The 26601-nt window shown below is 53.9% G+C and overlaps 1 protein-coding gene across 3 annotated transcripts in view; it reads left to right on the top strand.

Moving 5' to 3' along the window:
• The window catches only part of TTC28 (tetratricopeptide repeat domain 28), a 700068-nt gene that overhangs the window by 643147 nt on the left and 30320 nt on the right, over positions 1–26601 (top strand). For all 3 annotated transcript variants that reach the window (XM_051826641.3, XM_008274620.5, XM_051826643.3), the window contains one exon: positions 23602–23742. In XM_051826641.3, coding sequence (XP_051682601.3) covers positions 23602–23742 — 141 coding nt within the window. The remainder of the gene's footprint in view (positions 1–23601; positions 23743–26601) is intronic.

Raw genomic sequence — 26601 nt, 5'->3', positions numbered from 1 at the left:
CTCAAGTTAGCCCGGGAATAGGGGGCGAAAAGTTGAAACCAGAAGCTGAGACGTAAGCCAGATTGGGATCCGTCTGATTAGCCCGGGGAGCAAAGGACGGGAAGCCAGATCGTGGGGCGGAGACGTACGCTGGGTTGAATTCGCCAGGCTAGCCCGGGGAACTTGGATTGAATGCTAGTGGTGGAGACGCAAGCTACGCTGTGTTACTCGCGGAAGCCGCCGCGTGCAGAGAGAGCACGGGGCGTGAATAGATAGGGAACGGGGCTGGCGTAGGCCGTGGTTCAGACGCGAAAGGGTTAAGCGTGGAGACCGCGGAGCGCGCGAAGCCGAGCCGCGCAAAGCCGGGAAGCTGCGCAGATGAGAGAGGCGCGCGGGCTGAAGCGGCGCAGAGCCGGGAACCCGCCGGCGGGGCGAGGTGCCGGGAAGCTGCGGGGATAAGAGAAACAGAAGTTTAGAAGTAAAGTGAGAAAAATAGGAATGCTGGAAGATAGAAGTAAAATGGGAGAAATAGGAATGCCCGGAGATAGAGAAATAGAGAAATAAAAAGGCCTCCCTACAACACTGCAATGTGAGAGCTTGGATTCGGTCTGCCTAATCAAGTGAGGCGATGAGCACCTGCGGGCAGCTAGCAGCTTATGCGCCGCAGGTCACCGAAGACAGGCACGAATTAACATCAGTAAGGCTTCCCCACAATACAACAATATTAAGCTTGGATTCGGTCTGCCTGATTTAAGGCGGTAAGCGCCAGCAAGCAGCTCGACCAGAGTATGAGCTGCAGGTCACCGAAGATAGGCACGAACCAACACTAATAAGTCTCCCCCACAATAAGGCAATGAGAAGGCTTGGATTCGGTTTGCCTGATAGAGCTTGTAAGCCCCTGCAGGCAGAGCAAAGCATGCGCTGCAGGGCACCGAACACAGGCACGCATCAGCGCCTAAAAACCTCCTCACAACATGGCGAAGAGAGGACCCGGATTCGGTTTGCCTGATGGATAGGACTTGTAAGAGCCTGTGGCAACTCTAGCAAGTAGAGCAGAGTGTGTGCCGCGGGACACCGAAGACAGGCACGTATCAACGCCAAAAAATAAAAAGAAAGGGGGATCTGTGGGGAGCAACCGGACTAGACTAAGTTACTGGAATTAAGACTTATTCTATGCATCTGCTCTCCCACAATATGGCGCTGGGAGAGAAGTAAACAGCTTCCGCACAGCTGCCTCCAGTTCAACCAATTAACTGTAGGACTTGCTCCTGATTGGAGAGCAGCGTACTCGGCGTGTGGGCAGCCGAGTTGGGATTGGCGGAGGAGGACTATAAAGGAGGAGAGAGACGGCATGCACCAGGAACATCTATGGGGAACATCTAAGGGAACCCGTGCAGCCCCCGAGAGAACCGGCCGGCGGTGTGCCGCTCCCCTGCGGAAGTGGGGAATGCGGCCAGGGGGAACTGCCCTTCCACGGAGGTGGAAGGGATAGTAGCCAACCCGGGAAGAACCAGCAGCAAACCCGGGGAGGGCCGAGCAGACGAAAGAACAGCGCAGGGTCCTGTGTTGCTCCTCCACGAAGAGGGGGAGCGACATCTCCCTGTCTGCCTCCCTGTTGCTCTGCCTTTTAAATAAATAAATATCTAAAAACAAAATAAAGTAGGTGAAAATTAACACACTTAGAAAGAATTCTGTGGATTAGCTTAATAACATGGAAATGACAAAGGCAAGAGTAACCCTGGAGACAGGTCAGTGGAAGTCATGTCATCTTAGGGACAGAGAAAAACAAAGGTGGAGGAAATAAAGACCAGAGGGTCACAGTCTGGGACAATATCACAAGATCCAGCAGGCATGAAGTTAGAATTCAAGGGAAAAGCAGACATACAGACATCTGAAGATACAATGGTCAGAGTAGTCGCAACTTTGGTGAAAGGTGTATCTGTATATTTAAAAATTCATGGAGCCCAGAGAACCCTAAGAAGAATAAATTTTTGAAAGAGTCAGGCCTTGGCATGTCCCAGCTAAACTTCTGTAAGCAAGATAAAGTCCCGAGAGCAGCTAGAGAGAATCAACACTTCACATAAAAGGAGACCGATTCCAGTGGCTGCAGAAAGGGCAGAGGCCAGAGGACAATGCGACAGCATCTTTCAAATGTTGACAGAGGGGCAGGCATTGAGGCTTAGCAGGTTAAGTCATTGCTTGGGATGCCTGCATGACATACTGGAGTGCTGGTTCCAGTCCCGGCTACTCCACCTCTGATCTAGCTTCCAGCTAGTGCTGGAAGATGCAGCCAATGATGGCTCAGATGCTTGGGCCCCTGTCACCTGTGGGGTAGACTGAGATGGAGTTCCAGGCTAGCAGCCTTGGCCTGGCCTGCCCCCAGCTATGCAGGCATTTGGGAAGTGACCCAGTGAATGGACTCTCTCACTCCTCCTCCTCCTCTCTCTCTCTTTCTCTTTCCTTCTCTGTCTCTATTTTGTTTATAAGACATTTTAATCACTTGAAAGAGTTACAGAGAGGTGTTCCATCTGCTAGTTCACTCCCCAGATGGCTCCAGGCCACAGTCAGGAGCCTGGATAATTCCATTTGGGTCTCCCACAGGGATGGCAGGGGCTCAAGCACTTGGGCCATCATTTGCTGCCTTCCCAGGTGCATTAGCAGAGAGATGGATTGGAAGTTGAGCAACCAGGACTGGAACCGGCACCCATATGGGATGCCAGCATCGCAGGCAGTAGCTTAACCTACTGTGATGATGCAAAATAATTTTAGATAAAGGAAAGCTGAGGTTACGGGTAATCAGACTTACACTATAAGGAATGCTCAGAGAAGTTCTGCAGGTACAGAGAGCTACAACTCAGATCTTCAGGAGTGAATAAAAATCAGAAATGGAAACTACAAGGGAAAAGCAAAAGACTGGTTTTTTCCCTTAGTTTTAAAAAGTTTATAAGATTATAGGGGCCAGTGCTGTGGCGTAGCAGGTAAAGCCACCTGCTGTGCCATTATCCCATATGGGTGCCGGTTTGAGTCGTGGCTGCTCCATTTCTGATCCAGCTCCCTGCTATGGCCTGGGAAAGCAGCAGAAGATGACTCAAGTGCTTGGGCCCCTGCGCCCATGTGGGAGACCCAGAAGAATCTCCTGGCTCCTGGCTTTGGATTGGCCCAGCTCCAGCTATTTGGGAAGTGAACCAGTGGATGGAAGATTTCTCCCTCCCTCCCTCCCTCCCTCTCTCTCCCCCACCCCCCGCCTCTCTATAACATGCCTTTCAAATAAGTAAACCTTAAAAAGATTTCTGTATGGTATTTATAATGAATACAGCTATGAATTATAATAAATACATATCATAACTATACAGTAAAGTTGGAGGTGGCAAATGGACCAATTGGTTGTGAGAGTTCTAGGTTTTTTTTTTTTTTTTTTTTTTTTGACAGGCAGAGTGGACAGTGAGAGAGAGAGAGAGAGACAGGGTTGGTTCACCCTCCAAAGGCCGCTGTGGCCAGTGCACTGCGGCCGGCGCACCGTGCTGATCCTAAGGCAGGAGCCAGGTGCTTCTCCTGGTCTCCCATGGGGTGCAGGGCCCAAGCACTTGGGCCATCCTCCACTGCACTCCCTGGCCACAGCAGAGAGCTGGCCTGGAAGAGGGGCAACCGGGACAGAATCTGGCGCCCCGACTGGGACTAGAACCCGGTGTGCTGGCGCCGCAGGTGGAGGATTAGCCTATTGAGCCGCGGCGCTGGCCGAGAGTTCTAGTTTTTAACCTCATACATTGAAAAGTCAAGGATGTATATCATAAACTCTGGAGCAACCACTTCAAAAACACAATGTAATATAGGTTTTTTTTTTTTCAATAAAAGATTTTATTTATTTATTTATTTGAAAGGTAGAGTTACAGATAGAAGGAGAGACAGAGAGAAAGGTTTTCCATTTGCTGGTTCACTCTCCAAATGGCAGCAATGGCCAAAGCTGAGCCCATCTTAAGTTAGGAGCCAGGAGCTTCCTCTGGGTCTCCCATGTGGGTGCAGGGGCCCAAGGACTTGGTCCACCTTCTACTGCTTTCCCAGGCCATAGCAGAGAGCTGGATTGGAAGTGGAGCAGCAGGACTTGAACCAGCGCCCATATGGGATGCCAGCAGCACAGGCGAAGGCTTAATTTACTATGCCACAGCACTGCCCCTTCAGTGCTATGTAGTTTAAAAGCCATTGTAGAGGCGGTAGTTTGTCCTAGTAGGTAAGAGGCCCACGTTGCCTATCAGAGTACCGGGTTCAACACCAGGTTCCAGCTCTGGACTCCAGCTTCCTGCTAGCACAGACCCAGGAGGCTGCGGTGATGGCTCGCGTGGCCGGGTTCCTGCCGCCCTTGTGGGAGACGTGGATTGAGGAACAGGAGTTCTTGGCTTTGGCCCTTAGCTTTGCCAGGGGCTGTTGTAGGTATTTGGGGAGTGAACCAGTTGGTGAGAGCTCTCTCTGTCTCTCCCTCTTTCCATCTCTTTAAAAAAAAAAAAAAAAAAAAGCCAGTATGAATTAAAAAGGAATTCTAGAAAGTATTTACATAATCCAGAATGAGGTGGGGAAGAAGGAAGAGAGAAAGAAAAACCCAAAGGGCACAAACAGAAAATATATACAGTAGACCAAAACTCCTTTATAATTGACTTTCACTAAGTGGGGAGGAACAGACAGTTAAAGGACAGACACCGTCCAGTGCAGAGTGAAGATCTCTGAGAGTCACTGGTAGATTGAAAGCAAATGGATGGAGAAACCAGAACATGCAAACATTGATCATAAAGGCAGCTGGAGTGCCCCCTCTCAGATAAAGCAGACTTCAGGACTAAGAGTGTTACCAAACAGAGCAGGGGACATTTCTTAGCAGTAAAAGGCTCGATTCATCCAGAAGACATAAACACTATAAAGGTATAGCTGGCCAACGACAAAGTTACAAATTACGTGAAGCAAAAGTTGATGGAATTTAATGGAGAAATAGATGTTTCTGCAGTTGTATTTGGTGATTCTTAACACCACTCTTTATTGGTAAATAAATTGTTGATTACTACAATTCGAATTGATAGAACAATTTAAAATGAAAACCAGTAAGATAGAGCTAGTACGAAACATTGTCCACCAGCTTGGCCTAATTATATTCATCGAACACAACACCTCCAAACTGGAGAGCGCATACGTCCTTCAAGTGCCCGTGGTGCAGAAAACAGATCACAGCGAATTTAAAGTGGTTTAAATACTATATAGTATGTGTTCTGACCTCTGAACCTTGGAAATGAGTCACACTTCTAAAAATCCATAGGTCAAAGGACAAGAAAGATGAATTTAAGAATATTTCTAATGAATGATAATGAAAATCCATGTATCAAAATTTGTAATGTTTAGTAAAGCTCGCACAGAAGGAAATTTATGGCTTTAAAAATGTTTCTATTAGAAAAAGAAAAATGTGAAAAATCAATGACCCAAGGCTACACCTGAAGAAGGCAGGAAAAGAACAAAATAAACCCAGGGTTAAGTAGAAGGGAGGAAGTGATAAAAAGAAATCACCGGAGGAGAAGACAGACAGACGACACTGCAGCATTAACAGAGCCAAGAATTCCTTCCTCGTGAGCAGCTGCTGCGCCCTGTGAGGCTGGCTCGGCGGCGGGGTGGGGGGTGGGGGGGCAGCGCTGGCGTTCCACCTGCAAGGGCTCAGGGAGCTGCAGACCCCTGGGCAGCACGAGGAGGGGCATGCCGTGAACAGCACCAGTAAACTTAACAGCACAGATGAAGTGAAAACAATTTCTTTTAAAAAATCCTTTTTACCAAAACCAATGTTAGATTAATCAAAAAGTGAATATCCCTGTATTTTTTTTTTAATTTGAATTCATTACCAAAAACCTCTTAACAGCAACTTTAACAAAGTCACTTAAAACCTGGATGGCTGCAGTAATGAGTTCTAGCAAAATCTGAGGGGGAAAAAAACCCACAATTTTACACAAACTTTCAGAAAGTAGAAAAGAAATCACTTTTCTACTTGTATTATGAGGCCAAAACCTAACAACAATATTAGAAAAAGGGAAAATTGCAGCCCAAATCCCTCAGGAACATAGGTGCCAAAATATTTAGCAAAATATTAGCAAGTCAGATATATCATGACCAAGTAGTTTTATCCCAGAAATACGAAGCTTAGCATTTCAAAAATCAGTCAGTATACTTTACCATATGAAGGTTCTGGAAAACCCGATATTTGTGGTGTCATTTCTGCCCGGACTTACGGGTTCAACAGTGAATCAGTCGTGATGTCCCAAACTGATAAACTCTGTCTCAAATGCACATGGAAATACAAAGGGTCTAGAACAGCGGTTCACAAACCATGGCCTGTGCACCAGCTGCTGTTTTGGAAATAAACTTCTACTGCATCACAGCCATTTGTTTACCTATTACTGATGGCTGCTGTCATCCTATGCCAGCAGTGTTCAATAGTTACAACAGACACCATGTGGCCCACAAGCTTAAAGAATTTATATCTGAGCAGCAAATAGAAGGATGGTTAACCCTTGACCTGGAGTAGTCAAAGCAATCTTGAAAAAGAGGGAAACGAAGCTGGAGAACTGTACTGAGACTTGCTATGGAGCTTCCGCAATCAATACACTGTAACAATCGACAAGTCCATCGATGGAGAAGACCAAAGAGACCAGAAACGGACCCACCTTCATATGAGTTTGATTTTTTACAAAGATACCAAAATAACACAGGAAAGGAAAGTCTTTTCAACAAGTGGTGCTGGAGCAACTGGGGATCTGTCTAGAAAAAAATAAATCTCAGTTCTTACATCAAACATAAAAATCGCTCAAAATAGATCATCGCTTAATCATATCAGCTCAAACTAGAACATTGTTAGAGGAAAGCATTTCTATTGAACTTTTCATTGCTATAACGAAATACCTGAGACAAACTACTTAGGAAAAAGCGAGACTTATTTAGTAAGTGCCTTACAGTTTTAGAGGTTCAAGGGCATAGCACTTGCACTGAGTTGGCTCTGATGAGGGCCTCTCTGCCACCCTGTAGCGGATGGCAGTGGTGGGAGTGTACCTGGGAAAAGGGAACGGCAGCTGGAGCTAGGGAGCAGAGCAGAGGGATGGCACCAGCACGAGGCTCTGCTTTTAAAACCACCCTCTGCTAGTCCTTCCCCTTACACGCACCCAGCTAACCTAGGAACCTCCCACTGGGTCCTGCCTCCCGAAGGTCCACACCATCTCTCTACGCCTCCACCCTGGGAACCGAACCTGCAACACGCCAACCCCTGGGGGACACACAAACCATATCCAGACCATAACAATGTAGGATAGTATCTTCCTGACTCGGGGGGCACAAGTCATGGAAAAAATAGGACACTTCAGCACAATTCAAAACTTAGGCTCATCAAAGGTATCCTGAAAAAAATGGGTAGGAAAGCCACAAATTATATGTCTGACGAACGACTGGCACCCAGAACGCGTGAAGAACTACAACTCAGTAATAAAGTAACAGGTAGTCCAGTTTTGAAACATGGAAAGATTTGAACACTTCATTTACAACATTGTGTAAATGACAATTTGCACATCAAAAAATATTTAACAGTGTTATCATCAGGAAACCACAAGATACCACTACATTCCTGCTAGATGGGATAAAAAAAAAAAAAAAAAAAAAAAAAAAAAAAAAAAAACACACACACACACCCAGAATGTTGTAAGTATTTGAGTTAGTGTGTTGTGAATACAACACCAGTCTGGGAGAAGTTATGAAACTAAACGTATGCCTGCTCTAGGGCCAGCAGTTTCCCTCTGAGATATTTGCCCAAGAGAAATGAAAAATAGATGCTCACCAAAAAAATTCTACAGGAATGTTACTAGTTTTCTTCCTAGCACCTGAAACCAGGTAGCAGCTCAGTGTGCAGGAGCAGCAAGACGAGTGCGCAAACTGTGCTGTGGCCGCAGTGTGGGGTGGCACTCAGTGGTAAAATGCCGCAGGACGTAACTACAAACCACATGGCAGGATCTCAGAGCACTTCACTGAGGGAAAGGAACACGCGTGGGAGAAGAGCCCCTGTGTGACTCCACTTATGTGAGGTTCCGGAAAAGGCCTGATTTCCGGTGCAATGCAAGCAGAGCAGCAGGGGCTGGCCTGAAGCGCCGGCATCTCATATGGGCGCTGGTTTGAGTCCCAGCTGCTCCACTTCCAATCCAGCTCTCTGCTATGACCTGGGAAAGCAACAGAAGATTGCCCAAGTGCTTGGGCCCCTGCACCCACGTGGGAGACCCAAAGGAGGCTCCTGGCTTTGGATTGGCGCAGCTCTGGCTGTTGCGGCCAATTGGAAAGTGAACCATCAGATGGAAGACCTTTCTCTCTCTGTGTGTGTGTGTCTTTGTCTCTGTCTCTCTGCCTCTCCTCTCTCTGTGTAACTCTGACTTTCAAAAAAAAAATCTATCTTTAAAAAAAAAAAAAAGGCCGGCGCCGCGGCTCACTAGGCTAATCTTCCGCCTTGCGGCGCTGGCACACCGGGTTCTAGTCCCGGTCGGGGCGCTGGATTCTGTCCCGGTTGCCCCTCTTCCAGGCCAGCTCTTTGCTATGGCCCGGGAGTGCAGTGGAGGATGGTCCAAGTGCTTGGGCCCTGCACCCCACGGGAGACTAGGATAAGTACCTGGCTCCTGCCTTAGGATCAGCGTGGTGCGCCGGCCGTGGCGGCCATTGGAGCGTGAACCAACGGCAAAGGAAGACCTTTCTCTGTCTCTCTCTCTCTCACTGTCCACTCTGCCTGTCAAAAAAAAAAAAAAAAAAAAAGGCAGAGCTGCCTTCAGGCTGGGAGCAGGAGTTGACTGGGAAGGGTGACAAGGGGACCCTGGTGCACGCAGCCTTTGTTTCTCCACAGGGTTCATGGACACAAGCGCGTGTCTTTGTCATGGCTCTGTCAGTGCACTGCGAGATGTGTGCAGTTCATTTCATAGAATTATTTTTACTGCACATAAATGTTATATTAAAATCTATAAACAAATACTGTACTCTAGCCAATAGTGAGCCTTCTGAAGTATTTAGGGGAACTCAAATTGAAGTCTGTAATTTACTTTGAATTGCTTCCAAATACAAAATGAATTGATGAAAGAGAAAAAACTGGATGAGATAAAGCAAGTTTATTACAATGTTTATGATGGGATCAAGGCACTAGATATGTGGGGCTTCCCTATAAAATCCTTACACTTTTCTGTGTATTTCATTTTTTCATAATGAAATTTTGGGAAAATATACAAAGCAGCATGAATAAATGAATCTTGAAAACTTCAGGTTTGATTGAAAAATAACAGTGAATTTATATAGGAAAATATCATATATAAGATTAAAATGTTTGTGTACAGATTTTGGGAGGAGAAATTCAGGCAAAATGTAAAAAAGGCAGAGCAAAATTCAGGCAAAAAAATACCTTAGAATGATTGCCAAGGTGGGGAAGGACTGTGAGTAGGGCCTAGGGGCCGCAGGGCCTAGTGACGGATGGATGGTTGGAGGGACGGCATGGATTCCCCTGGGTGGTGAGAACGGGAGAGAGGGTGGGACGGGGATGGGCATATGGAAAAACATTAACATTATCATGACCCCAGAGTTACTAGCCACGTCGTGTGGCACTGGTCATTTGTCATTCTTTTTCTTTAAAGATTTATTTTATTTATTTGAAAGAGTTAACAGAGAGTCAGAGACAGAGAGAGAGGTCTTCCATCTGCTGATTCACTCCCCAGGTGGCCACAACAGCTGGAGCTGCGCCATTCCGAAGCCAGGAGCTTCTTTTGGGTCTCCCACGTGGGTGCAGGGGCCCAAGGACTTGGGCCATCTTCCACTGCTTTCCCAGGCCATTGCAGAGAGCTGGTTCAGAAGAGGAGCAGCTGGGACTTGAACCAGCACCCTTATGGGATGCCAGCACCACAGGCCAGGGCTCTAACCCACTGCGCCACAGCGCGGGCCCCTCATTTGTCATTCTTTATACTCTTCTCATCTGTAAATTGGGGCTCCTGATCTCTGCCCCCTAGGGGTGTTGTCTTACACCTGGATGCTGTCCAGGAAGCTCCCAGGTCGCCTTTCATCTGCGGTAGACACGCAGCAAAGGTTTACACCTTCTCTTTCATTTCTTCTTTTCTTACCTAAGTCTTCGGTGTCCTTCAAGGGACCTGCCTCCTCTCACTCCAGGCCACTGTAGCTCCTGTTCCTGGCTTTAGGATCGCCAGCACTGGTGGGCGATGACACTCTTATCCTGTTTTGTCTCGCGCGTGTTTTGTGCATACCCTTCTCGTCTCTTCCACGACTGGCTCCACAGATTCTTCAGGGCTTCGAGTGTCCCTCTACCCAGCTGCACCCCAGCTTGTTCCTGACTGGCAGCTGCAGGAGGGCAGGGACTGTGTCTGTATTCTTCCCTATTTTGTCGCCACATGGAAGGGGTCTCAGCAAATACCTGGTGACTGAGTGAAATTATCTCGTAAACACGTGGATACATCATTGCCTTTCTCTACTCCCTAGATACCCCCAGACTTGCCAAATTTACCCAAGCAAACAGATGCAGTGATTGGCGCTCCCTCCCCTCCGCCAAGGGATGTGACTCCCGGAGCACATCGCGTGCAAAGCGGACACCGTTTAGTGGGGGTGCTCTCTCAGCTATCCTGTTAAACTGTTACAGCTTAAACTGTTACAGTTAAACTTCTTACAGCTGGTCGTCGTCCTAGATCTTATGTAGTCAAACCCTGGAATGCTGAGCATCAGATGAAAGAGCCTGGATGTTCAAGGCCAAGCCTGATTAGTCAGGGAGATGGCCTTCCTGGAGGAGGTGAATATTAGGCAGAGCTTATTGGTGGGGAGAGATGTGGGTTGTCTAAAGAGAGTGGAGCATTCCAAGGGTGTAGAGTGACATGGGCTATTGATTGGAGACGGCTCAGCCGTGCTCTGGAGGGCGGCCCACGGAGGGTGTGGCTGCACCACGGCAGCACGGATGGCACAAGATGGCGGTGGGCGAATTGGAAGCCATCACCATGCCCCCTCCCCAAGCCCCTAGCCACGCCCCTGTCTCGTCCTCGATTTGTTCCTGACATCCTTTTATCTGGGCCAAAGGCACGGCTCAAATGTTGATCTCAAAATGAAATCCAAATGACACATTTGGAGCCCTGCATTTCAGCCCGGAAACGCTGGTTTTGCCTTGTGCATGTGGCGCACATAGCAGCCAGCTGAGACGGCCCAAAACCCAGGAGGGACCCTGGCACAGCCTCAGCCTGATATTTCCATGTCTTCAAATCAATCCAAGCTACTCATTAGGAGGCTTCATTTCAGCGAGCAATCTGCCACCCACGGGGCCGCCCCTCCAGTCCACCTCGTCATTTCCTCTCCATTTCTGCCTTCGCTGCATTTCTGGGCCCTGAACAGTGGCTGCAGGAAGCCGGCCTCCTCCCTGTCTCTCCAGGAGGGCCAGATACCCAGCAGATGCGCCCTGTTCCCCCTCTAATGGGTTCCTACGCTGTCTCCCTAAACCAGATCATCTGTCCCCTTTGACTTGGTAAATGTGTCAAGGGTTTGGTTAAGCCTTCCTTTGCTAACAAGCTTCAGGGTGGATTTATATTTCAAAGAAGAAGTGTTTAATGTTTTATTGAAGACCTTAATATCAGAAGTGTTCAGCAGCAGGCACTGCTCTCTGCGCCTGGGGATACTGGTTGCCCTCCATCTATCCCTTCTTCCCATCCTAGGAATTTTGATCTGCTCTTGCTTTTCTTTTCTTTTAGCGTAAGGAGGAGAGAGAAGTGTAGCTGTCCCAGTACCTACTTCCCTGGTTTCCAGGGCCCCTGGAACATGTGTAGTCAGGGCCAGGTGGTCTGTAAGACCATTAGAGTTAAGCAGGAGAGGGTGTAGGGAAATAGAGCTCCTGCTTAATGGGAGGCAGTAGCACTCCCTCATTTAACATCACTTCACAATTTATGCAGTAGAAATAACTCTGGAGAAACCTAAGCTGTTATTATCCTTGCTCTTAGAGTTTGGGTTTTCCAGTGCTCCACCTCGAGCCTTCATAGTGCAGATTATCCCAATCTGTCCCTTCTCATGGTGCAAATAGTAAATTCTGGGTTCAGAGGTTGCCCACCCTGTGCTGTCTTGAATGGAAGCTACTGCCCAGTTATGCTGCTTTAAGGTTAAAAAACAAACAAACAAAAAAACTATGCACCACCAGCTGAATCATGTGTCTACTGTAGACTATGCAGATGCCTGGTGGGTGACCAGAGGCCAGCCTGTGTCTCCAGGGGGCTTGGACAAAACCTCTGCCTCACACAGTTCACTAACAGCCGGTTCTCAAGCCTGACAAAGCAGAAAGCCATTTCATTCTGTGCGTTTCTTTGTGGCCAACATGCCAGTACAGTCGCTGCACTGTGTAGACAGTCTCTGTAGCCCCAACAGCTTTTATTCCTGCTTCTGCCCTGTTGTAAACCTAGAAACAAATATTTAGCTGGCTGTGGAGTGCCATCCACATGAGTGCTCTCCCTCTGGGGTCTGCTGCGCACAGCGCCCGGCTGGTCCTTTCACGTCGCACAGGACATATAATATATTTACGTCTCTGGTAACCATAGAAACCTGTTGTGTCGAAGAAGACTTTATGATTTTGCTGCTCTCCAGAAAGAGATGAATAAAGCCACAGGGCAACCTGCCACCTCTTGTTTAGTTACTTTGTAATCGTTTTGCAATTAAGACTGCAGAATGTATTTACGATAATTTTCACATTTGTAGACATTTTATACAGTATCGAGTGTCCGTGAGGAAAGAAGAGCACTTGAGATATGATTTTAGAAGGTCCATAGTCAACTCAATTTTTTATGTAGTGTATCTAAGATTTGTAGTGCATTAATTATTCCTGAAATCGGCTGCTCCCCCCCCCCCCCCGCCGTGGTAACGTTTCCTGTGGGAGAATCCTTGGAAGACATGCATGAATGTGTTACACTGGCCGTACAGCAGGGCTGCAGGAGGAGCACCAGGGTGGGAACTGGGAAGAGCCGGGTGGAAAGCCCAGTGTAAACCCGGGCTCCTCCACTGACTATGAACTTGGAATGGTGATGTCTACCTTGATGGGTCATGGCATGGAAGGTAGTAATTTAGGGAAAGAGCTTGAGACGCAGTAGAGGGCCACTCGATGGCACTGTTATCAGGTTGTTATTCTTGACTCTTGCTTCTTTTGCCCTGATACAGAATCTGGTAGCTGTGAAAGCTTGTTTTGTTTAACACATATATGGCACTTCATACTTATCAAAGGCTCTACAAATATTTATTAATCATAAAACCCCCAAGGGAGCGGAGGAATACAAATTCCATCTCTTTTCCAATTAATTCTGCACCTTTACACTTGGCAAATACATGTGTTTCAGGGCTTTTAATAGAGCAAGGAACCCCCTTGGCTCTTTTGTCTATGCCTTGGATTGTTTAAAGGAATTAGCCACGAAATCATGGAAGCGTCGATTTAGCTGCTAGATGACTTGGGCGACCCCTGCTGGCTGGCTGCAATACCGGGGGTACCCGCCGAGCCTAAAGTCATGCCCTGGCCCCAGGCCCTACCTAAATGCTTGGCAGGCTGTGTGGGCTGTGGGTGGTAAGGTATAATCAGGGCTGTGAAGGCACGGAGTTTACTCTTATTGTTATGATTTTCTTTATTATTGTTATTTAAATGGAGGTGTTCGAATGCAGGGGACGTTTCCCACCAGCTAATAACCATTTAAGTTGTATGTGGGGGCTTTCAAGACTTGACAACAGCTTTTCAGAATCTCAGGCTGTTAAGCCCCCTACCGGGTTAATGTGGCAGAAAAAGACAAGACCGACACCAGCCAGCGGCTTTTTGTACAGCACAGTATCTCAGGCATCTGGAAGGGAGAGGGGACACGAATCCTTTCAGAAAATCCAATTAGAGAGAGAAGGAAATGTGCTTTGCTGGGCAAGAAAAAGAGAGAGACAGAGAGAGAGAAGTGCGTTCTCCCCCAGAGGTAAGAGACTTCAGCATTAACAAAGAAAAATCCCTTATTACTTGGACTTGTTTCCGAAAGCCAGTGTTGCTGGATCCTGCAGGCAGCAGAGTTCAGTTTAGACAATAACGTATCTGCCTGCCCAAAACACCCCCGCAGTGGAAGCGCTGGAGGCCCCGCCCCCTCCATTTGCAGTGGGCTTCCACAGTGTCCGGGGACTGTGGAGTGGTGTTGGAGGTCACCCCTAGTTCCTGGGAACACATGCCCCGTGAAAAGTCTCCTCCCCTCCAGCCTTGCCTGGCACTCGGTCCGTCACACCTTGACTTTCTCTGTTAAGTGGTTTCCTTATCCAGACCCAAAGTCTTGCATTGCTAGGTCTTGGTGACATTATTTGTATAGAAATTCTTAATGTATGCAATTTACCGAGATTTAGAGGATTATAAATAAGGCTGCCGCATGCTCCCTCCAGTGCCCTCATTACGGGATCACATTGTATGAGAATGTGCATTTGCACCATGCCACATTAGGGTTTGTTGTATTTATAAGAACTCTGAGGGGGGCCTGCTCGCAGCGTTCACGCAGGCCTGGCTGTTGGACTCCCATCATAAGCAAGCAGTGTGATCTTGGCTGTAATATTCTCATTATCCTAAACCCTCGTCTCTTTTTCATTTGTTAAAGGGGTCATTTGGCTTTTGAATGTAACTTGTATCAGTGCCATTGTAGGAAACAGAAATCTCTCAACACTGACCCCAGCAAGCCTCTTAATGGCGGGTGAAAGCCGTGCCAAGCACCACAGCCCACCATCGCAGGGCCGCGGCCTGTGGAGCGGGTGTGTCCTGTGTGCAAATGTTCCGCCCAGAGCCCCTGGGGCTCCCAGTGGACCAGGGGGCGTCATGGTAATCTTTGGGGACCATTTCCAGTCGTAATAGCCTGTGATTTGCACGAGAAGGCAGACGCAGGTGAAGTTGGAAAGCGAAGATGGCGCTGTCCCGCTGCCTTTAGGAGATGCGCTCCTGGGCCTGGCGGCTCTGGGCCCTGAGGGGCCCGGGCCCAGCCCTGCTGCATCCTTCCTTCCTGTGGGGTCTCACACAAGTGCCTGGGCTCCTGAGGCTCCCTTAGGCACCCAGGACAAAGGAAAGAAGATCTGCCTCCCGCTAGCGCTGCAAGGACTAGTGATACTTTGCTAGGCGGTGGGCTCCAGCTGATGTTGATAAAGCGTTGTGACCGAGTGGGGGCTTTGTCCTGGATGCTCGTAATGGGGCCCAGAGCCACCCCCCCCCAAATAGAATGCTTGGTCCCCCATGCCCCTTCACACGTACGCTCACACCACACACGCACACAGCTCCCAAACGCCAGGCCCTCGCAGTGCCTTCCCGCCTGCACCAGTGTGCCCGCGTGCAGCCCTCACACGAGCCACCTCTCACACACTCATCTTGGGCCTTTACTACCGCACATGCGGCCTCACGCTGTGTGGACAGCTGAGCTTACCAGCATGCCCTGGGGTGAAGTGAAACAGGGCCAGGTGGGGTGGGGAGAGGGACAGCCAAGCGTGCGGGCTGGGGACAGGGTCCTCCAGGGTCCCAAAGCCTGGCCCCAAACCAACTTTGCTTTAAAAACAATTTGAAAAAACCTTCTCATAACAATCAACCCTTGCTGTGGGCACCTCCCAGGAAGAAAGTTCAAGGCCGTGGGAAGGACATGGAAGGAGCACTCCACACTTGCTGCAAAGCCACTGTTTACTCGAAGGTGCAGCTTTTGTTTTTCCAGCCGCTGATATGGTTCTCTGGGAGGGAGGAGAAGGGAACTTGGGGGTGGCTGTTCTGTGGAAGCCAGGCCACAGCTCTGTAGACCATCCAGAGGGGGGCACTGTGCTGTGTCTCCTTTGGGGGTGCTTCTGCAGCCACTCAGCCTGTACTGAGCTTGGCCATGGCCATGCCAGTAGAGAAGTAGAGACGGCACCTCTGCCCCACACCTGTGGCCAGGGACAAAGACGGGCAGGCCACAGGGCTCTGTTCGCCTGACAGGTGCTGGGCATACACAGGAGAGCCCACTATGGTCGGAGGTGTGCAGGGGATATCTCCTTTCTAGAGCTGGTCTCTGAGGGAGAGGCGTGGGGGCCGGCAGGGTGGGTGATAGCAGGGAGCCCACCAAAGGAGCTGACCAGAGCCAAGCAGGGGCAGCCCACGCGCTGCAGGGTGCGTGTGTGGAGTGGAAGGTGCCTGGTTTGGATGGAGTGGGTTTCTCAGGTAGGGTGGGAGGCGAGATTTGAAGTCTGGACTGGCACCAGGTAGTGGTCTGGGTGGGGTGCATCTGTACCGCTTCCGCACAGGGGACAGCCCCTGAGGGCCCGTGCAGGCCAAGCCTAGTCAGGGTGCTGGGTGTCAGAAGGTTCATTTGATAATATCTGTGCTTTTGCATTAGCTATCCTCCTCCCCCCCATCCCCCTGGAAATATTCTTCTCTGCCGTCCTCACTGCTGGGTCACTCCTGGCCTCGGAGAGGACACGCAGGGTCTCCCATACCCACGAGACTCCTCCCCTCTGCAGCGCCTGTGTCCCTCTGCAGTTCCTGGCTCATGGCAGAGGCATGGAGTCTGCACTCAGTGCCCCCCGCCCCGGGCTGGAGCTCCTGAGGGCACAGAGGCCAACACGCGGGCTCCTCAGGGCGCCTCCCACGTTGCAGCTCTGCGGGCCGACTGTGTGAATGAGGCCGTCTCTCCAGCTGGTGCCCTGCGGACACTTCGCTTCCCTCACTTTGCTTTCTCAGGGCCGGGAGCTCAGTCATTCATGGATTACCCAGGCGAGAAAAAACTCCTGCGTGGGCAAGAATGGGCGCCTGCCCAGATCCCCGTGGCACGGGGCAGTGGCTCTGAGCGCAGGGCCCCTTTCTGAGGACCGGGAAGGAACAGTGCCACCCTGCAATTTTGAGCAAAAGCCCGATTCCAAGAAGGAATCTGGGAAGGGGCCAGCGTCGTGGCCATCACCTGTGATTCTGGCATCCTGCATCTGAGCGCTGGTTCGGGTCCCCGCCGCTCCACTTCCCATCCAGCTTCCTGCTAATGCGCCTGGGAAAGCGGCAGGCGGTGTCTCAAGAACTTGGGCCCCTGCCACCCAAGGGCCATACTACAGCACTCGTGAATCCTACGGTTACCCCTGTTGTGCCTGCAGAGAAGGGCCGCGTGCCTGAAGGCCCGTGGGTGGTGCCCAGGAGGAACGGGAGTCCACCCCTGGTCCCCTGACTGCAGCAGCGGCCACAGGGGTCGCGCTGGCTTTATCACTGTGGCCAAGCCAGGTGAACGACAGGGAGGGCCTGAGAGCCACTTGGTCAGGGAGAACTCCCCGCCAGCACTCCCTCAGCAGATTTCAAACATCAGACAGCAGCTAACGGGCCTTTTACTGGGTGGCAGCCTTTCTCTGGTTCCGCGCACAGGCTTCTGAGCTGGCGGCCGTGCGGCCTTCTCGTCTGATCAGGGGGAAGCGAGGACACACGCTCACGCCGCCGCTTTTAACTGAAGTGCAGACTCAACGATGCCAGGCCGGGCGAGCCAGGGGCCCTCGCCGCGCGCTTCTGAGTTAAAATTGCACAGTTGGCCCGCACCTCAAAGGCCATGAAGCTCCCCCGGCCCCATTCTTTTTTATTATTATTATTAATTTATTTGACAGGTAGAGTTGTAGACAGAGAAAGAGGTCTTTTATTCTTTACCTGTTGCCAGCCAAAGCACACGTCAGGACTTACTGATTGTCCGTACGTGTATCGTGTACGCATGCGCGTGCGTGCACGTGGGTTCCTGGCAGGTGAATGTAGGCACGGGCCTTCAGGCCAGCAGCAGGTTCGTTCTGTGAATAACAACTGTTAGATAATAGTGCGGATTACAGTCCTGAGAGGCCAGAGAGAACCCCAGTGTCTGGAGTGACGCAGGTGCGAGGAATGAAATCAGACAAGCAGGCATTTCCAGGGAGGTGAGTGGTGTAGGAAACCAGGCAGTACTAGGCTCCGGGCAGTGTTGATGGTGCGGCTGGAGGGTCCATGCTGCTCGTGTGGCCTTGAACTGGGGGTGACGGGCCACATTCCCTCCGGTGGTCAAGTCTGCACGTGGGATGATGGCTGCATTGGGAGGACTTCTCGGGTGCAAGCAGCCTTCACGCTGGCCTTGCCCTCGAGGGTGATTCTACCACTTGCTTCCTGGGGGCGAATCCCACAATTCCTCCTCCTGCTGTTGCCTGGCCTGCTGTCCTGTGTGCCTCCCAGACTGAACGATGCCAGGGTAGCTTGGGAGCTGTGGCCTGGCCTCCACTCAGTGAGGTCTCACAGCCTCTGAGGGCACTTGTCAACCTCCCCCTTCCTCTCTGCCCACAACAGCCCCCCACCCCCACGGTTTGCCTAAACCAAAGAGGGGGATTTTCCAGTCAGTGTCCAGGGTGAGGAGGCCCATGAAGTCCACGGGCAAGCTTGCAGCAGGAAAGGGAGGCCCCGGGCGTCCCGGGCTGTGCAGGGCAGCCTGGCTGTCCAGTTTGCAGCTGGAATGCTCTGGTGGGAACATGGCCAGCATGTCCCTGTGCTCTCCCAGGCCTGCAGAGCTCACACCGGGACTCACGTTCGGCTGTCCCTGAACTCCATGGCTCAGGCTGCAGGGAAAGGAGCCCGACCCTCTGCACTCAGGCCAGAAGTCCAGGTCCAGCCCAGGCAGCACCAGGGCAGAAGGCCCCTGAGAGCTCTCGCTGTGGCCGAGGGAGGCAGCCTCCGGTTCGTGGTCAGCGCCCCTGCTGCTAAGCCATCTACGCAGCCCCCTCGGCCCGTCCTCGACACGTAGCCTGTTCTGCTTCAAGACAAGGGCCAGCCGCTGTGTTTCTTGAGTCCCTGTGCTCAGGACGCCTACAGAGTAGGAAGCTTTCCTCTCCTTTTCCTGCGGTTCCTTGGAGTCAGCCCTGGGCTCCTCTCGCCGTACAAGTTCACTAGCGGTCACTGTGAAGACCAGACAGGGCCACGTGGGTTCCAGGGTCTCAGGTCTCTGGTCTCCGGCACTCTCGCTAAGTGGTTTCTGGGGAAGATGCGCCCTTTGGGCTGCCCAGCCACACAAAACCCAGGCCGTGGAACCTGGCCTCGCAGGGAGTGGGCGGTCAGACCGGGCCCCTGCAGTCGGGATGCTCTGACGGAGGGCAGCAGCAGCAAAGCGGACGGAGAGACTGTGGCTTCCTCGGGCTTCCCCGTTTGGATGAAGCAGCCTTTGGCTGCCTTTGGCTGCTCCCGTGGGGCAGCGGCCCGCAGAGCAGGAGCCACCTCACGGCCATGTGCACAGGAAGTGGAAGACAAGGCCTCCTCGCCGTTGCCCACTTCAGGGTTGTAAGTGGAAATAACTGGGTATCGGTGCAGGAGCCTGGAGATGGGGGAGGGGGAGTGAAGGGGGGACGGGCCACAGCCAACAGTGCACCTGTGTGAGGCTCCCGCCGCAGCTGTCAGAGGATGACAGACAGGGTGGGGCTGCAGAGGTCAGCAGGCCATGATTGCAAATGAAAATCCACTCTGGAGCCTCTCGCCAAGCCCCGTCCCCAAGGGCAGGGTGAGCTCTGGCACGGCTCCACACGCTTGATTCATGGGCCGTTGTGTCTCTCGGGAAGCCGCACGTGAACGTTTTGGAGCCTGCCACTGGAGATGGCGTGATGGATAGTCCCCGAGCAGGCAGGGCCCTGGGGCCGATGCTGGCGGGGCAGCTGGGTGCCACGGAGAAGCTGTTGCCCACCTCTGGACTGCTCCCTCTCACCCCGCAGTGTGCCCTCCACTGCCTCACTCCAGACGTTAGCCTTGGCCCTCACTCACTGCTGCCCATGACCTTGATGATCTAAAGCTCGAACTTCCACCCACACCCAGGCAGGGCGCCGGGACAAGGAACCCAGACGTTGGTAGGTGCCTGGTCAGGCTGCAAGGACAGAGCCCTCGACTCCCCCCCAGGGTCCAGGAGTGGAAAGGGCCAGGGAAGGAGGGCGGAGCCAGAACCCCTAGGCCCGGAGGGCTTTGAGAGGGCAGGAGCAAGGGCGCAGAGTGGGGTGGACAGGGCTGGGCTGTGAGTAGAATGGGGAGAGAGGGGCGGGGCCGTCTCAGTGCCTAGTGCTTCGGCCCTCCTGCCTCGCCACCTGGCTCGTGGGCCCTCTCCCTCCAGGTTTTCTACAGCGGGCAAAATGAGGCCACCAGTCTGAGTGTTCCAGGGGCGTTCTCTGTACAACTTCTGTTCCTTGGAATTCCCCCACTCCTGCGCTCTCCCTCGCCATCCCATCTGGTCTCTGTATACACACGTGCACGTGCCAGTGTGTAATTATCTCTTGCACGCCCATCTAGTGTCGCTCCCCCTCTTCGCGGAGGAACGACACTAAACCCTGCCTAGGTTTCATATCCGAGTCACGGCACCATTATGTCGCTCCCCCTCTTCGTGGAGGAACGACACTAAACCCTGCCTAGGCTTCTTATCGGAGTCACGGCACCAAGAGAGGAGTCGCTCCCTCTCTTCGTAGAGGAATGACACAGGACCCTGCGCTGTTCTTTTGTCTGCTCGGCCCTCCCCGGGTTTGCTGCTGGTTCTTCCCGGGTTGGCTACCGACCCTTCCACCTCCGTGGAAGGGCAGTTCCCCCTGGCCACTTTCCCCACTTCCGCGGGGGAGCAGCACACCGCCGGCCGGCTCTCTCGGGGGCTGCACAGGTGTTATTCGGATAGATGTTCCTCTTAGATGTTCCTGGTGCATGTTGTCTCTCTCCTCCTTTATAGTCCTCTTCCACCAATCCCAACTCAGCTGCCCACACGCCGAGTACGCTGCTCTCCTCCAATCAGGAGCAGGTCCTGCTGTTTGTTGGTTGAACTGGAGGCAGCTGTGTAGAAGCTGTTTCCTCCTCTCCCAGCGCCATATTGTGGGAGAGCAGATGCATAGAATAAGTCTTAATTCCAGTAACAGGCTAGTCCGAGTTGCTCCCAGTTGCTCCCCACAATCTAGCACCTTCTCTGAGCTGCTCTGGGGCAGCCACTGTCTTCACTTGAGGTCATCCCAGCCCCAGCTCTGACCTGCGCAATGCACGTGTCTCAGGGTTGGCTGTGCTAATAATGCACGTGAATGAATCAGGGGGATCTGGTAGCAGGGGGCTTTATCTGAATTTTTATTTAGCAAACAGCCTGTACCACCAGAACCATCCGGAGGAATGATAAAGCACACGGAAGTGTGGACTGGGAGAGTCTAAGATAACGGGTTGCTAGCTGTCGTAGGGATCAGAGTAGAAAGCACCATGAGGAGGGGCAGTGGGAGGCGATCGTGGGAAGCGGTGCCCTCCGGCAGCCATGGGACTGCACTGGCAGTGTCTGGGAGGCCAGGATCATGTGACCGCCCCCTGGGCAGCCCCTGCAGCCCTTGCCCACGGGGCCGCTCAGTGAGCATGCCCAGCGAAAGCAAGTTGACACGCTGGGGGCGATCTGTCCCCTCTGGGAAGTCGCCGGGATGGTGCGCTCTTGGGGCCCCTGCTTTAGAGATGCGTCTTGCTTTGTAAATGGGAGGTCCCATTATCTGTGACATCGCTTGTTGGTTGCGTCCTCCGCGTTAACACCCGGAAGGGTCAGGGGACAGGAAACAGCCCCATTAAGCAGGAGCGTCTGAGGGCTCGGCCGGCGACTGACAGCAGCAGTGGGGATGGCGAGATAATGGAGGCCGATCCCGGTCCTGGCCACTTCTTCTCCCCTCTGCAGGGCGCTGACTGACAAGCAGATTTCTCAGCTGCAGGCGGGCAGTCGCATTCAGATGATAGATGTGTCCCTGGACGGGGGAGCTCGTTGAGTGATATTTACCAGGGTCTCTGAGAAGGGCCCTCGGCTCCCCTGGGAGCAGTTCACGCCTGCCGCCGGGCGGCGAGAGGAATGAGTCCTCGTCCCCTGGCCTGGTGCAGGCCCTGGCGATTGGTTTCCATGCTGGAAGTTGGCTGCTCGCTCCTGTGTTTGGCCCCGCCCTCCCAGTCTCCCCAGCACAGAGAAGCCAGGAGCCTGGAGCCTGGGCTGGGGGTCGGGGAGTGCCCCACGCCAGAGCTGGACCCAGCCCAGCCCCCACCCCCTGCTCCCAGCCACACCCCGTGGCTTCTGCAGCCTGCGTCTGCTCTGATGTTGGATAGAGACAATCGCAGCCCTTTCCCTCCGGGTGCTGGACAGATCGGACCGCATCTGCCCGCCACGGCTCAGCCCACTGCTAGCGTCGGGCAGCCCAGGTGGGCACAGCCTGTTGGGTGCCAAGCACGGTGCTGGGTTAGGCTGGGAAGAAACGCAGCTGTTGGTGCGGCCCTCCGCAGCCTCCAGCGGGCTCTGGGGTGGTTACCACGTGTTCTTGTCTGGGCTTCCAGAGAGAGACCTGCTCCCCCAACACACACACACACACACACAAATGCGATCCAGTTATATATGCTGAAATGCACAGTGGGCTGTGTTTCTGGCTAGAGAGTTATTTCTCTAAAGGGATGTGAGGAACTGGCTTACATGGTTATGGCAGCTGAGGGGTCCCAGGATCTACAACTGGCAAGTGGCGGGCCCAGGGGAGCCAATGGTGTGCACTACACTCTGACCCCAGGTCTGAAGGCTGGAATAGGGACAGGGTGTGAATTCTCTTGCTCCAGGTTTCATCCTGTCCAGGCATTCCGCAGGGGACGGTGCCCATTTGTCCCTGGGAGGGCAGTCCGCTCAGTCCAGCACACAATGCCGCTGTCCCCTGGAGACACACTGACAGGCAACCAGCACCTGCCACCCCGTCACCCTGACCGGCAGCCCGGGGCTGTGCTCACGTGCAGTGCCCAGGCTTCCCAAGCACTCGGGCCACACTGCATCCACTCGGCCCGGAGTGGCCCGGCGAGGGGCTCGTCAGCCTTCCCTGTCGGACTCAGCGCCAGGGGGCCGTCAGGTGTAGGCCACGGTCTCATAGCCCAGCTGCTTCCTGCTCAGTGACAGGAACCCACCCCCCACCTCCCACCTCCTGCCTCCAGTGCCCCAGCACTCTCTGCTGTCCACACTGGTCCTTGGTCCACAGGGAGCCTCAAAAGAAGCTGTCCCCCGGGTGAACATCACTCAGGTTGCACCAAAGTCTAAGAGAGGTCAGGGCCTCCCGGGAGGCGGGCCTTGGTGGAGCCGGCGCTGCCCGGGGGCTGATGTGGAGAGGAGGGGCAGGCAGGCAGTGCCCATCACGGCCACCTCTGCCTCAGCGTCCAGTCTTTTGTCATTTAATCCTGCTGATGAATCAGGGCGCTCCTGGGTGTATCTGTTTCTTTAAAACGCACTGTGAGAAGCTCTGTGGAAGTCTGCTTTGGGGAAGTATGGGTTTATTAACTCAGCCGAGCTTGGGAAAGGCCCCCTCCGCGGCCTGCCTTGGCCTCCGTGTCCAGCAGTGCCCGCGGCGTGGGGCACTGGATGAGGCGTGCCCTCCTCTGGAACGTGCCTGCCACCGTGCAGGCACCCAGTGACTGGGGGGACTGGCGCACAGCCACACTCGGCTCTCCTCTGGGAAGCCTGTCCAGCCCACCTGCCCTGGGTCCCACAGAGGGCCCTGGTGATGCTGGTCCCAGGAGGCCCCAGGCCTGGGCCTCAGAGCCGACTCCTGCAGCCCGGCACTTCCTCTCTCTGATTGGCTTTCCCGGCAACTCTCGTGCAGAGCCTGTGCCAGCAGCGAGACGGAGAGCGAAGCCGGGGACATCATGGACCAGCAGTTGGAAGAGATGAACAGCAAACTCAACTCAGTCACCGACCCCACGGGCTTCCTGCGCATGGTTCGCCGCAACAACCTCTTCAACAGGTGCGTGGGGGCTCTGCCTGGCCCGGTGGCCTGGCACAGGGCATGGTGCTCTCGGCCCTCGGCGACGCCCCCAGCCGGTCAGGCTTCTCACCTGGGGTCACACGGTGGCAGCCACCAGCCTGATGCCACCTCGCCCTGTGCTCGCCGGGGCAGTGACAGGATTGACGTGCCAGTCCCCGTTTGGTTGGGCTGCGAGTCCCAGGGGACGGTTGTCCCCTGCTTCCCCTCGCCTCAGGGCCAACTTCCCAAACACCAGGCAACAGCCGCACGGGGAGCTTCGCACGCTTCCCGCTGGCTCATGTAGGTGGCTTGCAGGCCAGGCGCCTGTGTGGACGTGGAGGTGCCAGCATGGCTGGACGGAGGGCCTGGGCCTGGGGCTGAGCTCCCCCAGACCTGTGCCCCTGTCTGCCCTGAGAGCTCGGTCGCCTACTACGACCAAATGGGCCTGAGCGGCTGCAGGGTGAGGCAGGGTTGACGCTGCCGAGCCAGCGGCTGCCTCCATCGTTAGCTCAGGATGATGCCCGAGCCGCACCCGGATCCACAGGGACAGGCGGGCAGGGCGGAGGGGGGACCTGTCCCACTGCCCCACTGCCCCACGGTTGCCTGGCAATGATGTGTCTGCAGAAAGACGTCCTGGACCCTCCGGGCCCTGCCTCAGCCCAGGGCTTCCTCTGCCGGGCAGCCTGGCTCTCGGGAGGGGCTGTGCTGGACGGGAGGCAGCCCCTGCCTGGCGGCCCTGCCACGCTGGCCATTGTGTGCCCTGTCTGCTCCTACCCTGGGCCCCGGTTTCCTCTCATTGTGCCGTCAGGGTGACAAACGTGTGTTTACTTTCCCAGGGTCTTGCTGCGTGGGCAGGGAGCCAAGGACCAGGGACGGAGGAGCCTGCAGCTTGGTTGAACGGAGGCCAAGGCTTCCAGTGGCTCAGCCTGGTCCCGTCCTCCCTACCACCTTCGCAGGCGTCCCTCGTGACCTTGGGTTTCGTGCAGGGTCATGACCGGGTGTGAGGAGGCAGAGACTGGCTGGGGCTCGGATCCTTGCCTGGGAGGCAGGGATCTGTGACGGCTGGGTGATGCGATTCCTGCTCGTAACAGAGCAGACAGCTCACGACTCGGCTCCCCACTGCCGCTCTCTGAAATGGGGACAAGCGTCCTAGCCTGCAGGGTTCCTAATGTGGGGACTAAAGGGCCTGCTACAGAGACAGCACCCCGCCCGGCTTCCTGACACACAGGTGGCCTCCGGCTGTTCTGAGTGAAATGAGAGGAGCAGCGCTAAACCGAGTTTGTGAGCCGACGTGGCGGCAGGGAGGGGTGTGGGAAGGTAGGAGAGGAGTATGTCTGTGTATGCTGAAGGTGGGCCTCGCCCACCCCTCCTCTTCCTGTCCCACCTAGCGTCCTTTACACGAGAGAGCTGCCACAGCACCTACCGCCCGGCAACTATGCGAGCTGCCTGCGGGCGCTCGGTCGCGGGAGCCAGTCCCCCAGTCCTCGGGCCAAGTCAGATGCGTCTGGGCCCCTCGCTGATCACTGCTGTGAATTCTGGAGCATGGAGTTGCTCACTTTGCAAAGATGGTTTTTTGTCCCGTGCAGCTCTGACATGGGTCTTCTGAGCACAATACTGTGGATTAAGGCGTCGGTTCATTTAAACAACACCAGCCAGGTCCCCGTCGGTCAGGTGGGTGCTGAGCCCAGCCCATGGGACTGGGTGGGGAGTGGCTCGGCCGACAGCATTGGAGCCCAGGCCAGCTGCCCAGCTGCTCTGCACACAGCTTCCTTAGTGGGGTCTGACCTAGCTCAGGACGTAGGTCCCACCCCGCAAGGCAGCTAAGGAGGTGTGGGGGGGTCTCTGCAGACCCTTGGAATCCTGATCTTTTAGAAGCCACCCAGGGTGGACTGGATGAAGGAGGCAGCCAGTGCATGCAGCAAGCCCTAAGGCCTGGGCCGGTTGGCAACACTGTATCCTCTGCTGCCTTGCTGATAAGCCCAGGAAGGGAGGGGCGCCAGCCTCCATCCACAGGGAGCCAGTGGCGAGGGCAGCCCAGGAGAAAGGCGTCCGTGCGCACCTCTCTGAACTTCCGGTGCAGGCTCAGCTCACCGCTGCACACCCGGGCCAGGGGGCCAGAGTCCCGGGCACGAGCAGGTGCCGGGGATGACTGCATTTTTGCCCCCCAGCTGCCTGCCAATCTGTGCCTCCATGTGCCCTACTTGCTGTGGGATCCAGGCCCCTCTCTCTGCCCCTTCCATGGCCAGGAGTCTGGGCTAAGACATGGGTGGCTTGTCACTGAACAGAGCAGCAAGAAATGGCTGTTCGGCCGACTCCTGGGAACGGCTAGGGCTTGCAGAGCGCGTGTCCCTGGAGCCCACGGGGTGAGGTGGGAGCAGCCGTGTGTGCAGGGCCCTGCGCACTGGAGCAGCGCGGCTCCCTCTGCAGGGCGCTCCAGCTCAGCGAGTTTATGGATTCCTTGGCCCTTTTGTTCCTGGGTGGGTTGCTGGGCTGATTGGTGAGCGCGGTGGCGGCGGCGGCTAACGCGAGTCAGGGCTGACTTGGCTTCGGGGTCTCCCTCTTGCCGCCCTGGGAAGCTGGTCTTTGTTCTGCCTTTGTCTGCCTCTAGGTTCCTTCTTGCAGTGCACTTGGGGAGGAGATGCGTTTGTGTTTTGAGCCCCAGGGCGGACACCCCCAGGGACTGGACAGACAAGGGCTCTTCTCTCAGCAAGTGCAGAGCGGCAGCCCTGGGCTTCAGGGGTCACGCTGATGATCAGGGCCGTGAAAGTGTGCACGGGTGTGTGCAAGGCCCACCCTGCGGTCAGACCACATTTGTGGTGGAGAAGAGGGGGAAGAAGAGCCCCAGGCCTCAGCACTGCC

The sequence above is a fragment of the Oryctolagus cuniculus genome, chromosome 21 (assembly GCF_051225735.1).
Source record: "Oryctolagus cuniculus isolate XC-2025 breed Fujian yellow rabbit chromosome 21, ASM5122573v1, whole genome shotgun sequence".
Lineage (NCBI taxonomy): Eukaryota > Metazoa > Chordata > Mammalia > Lagomorpha > Leporidae > Oryctolagus > Oryctolagus cuniculus.
The sequence above is the reverse complement of the archived record's forward strand: the minus strand, read 5'-3'. Positions and strand labels throughout refer to the sequence as shown.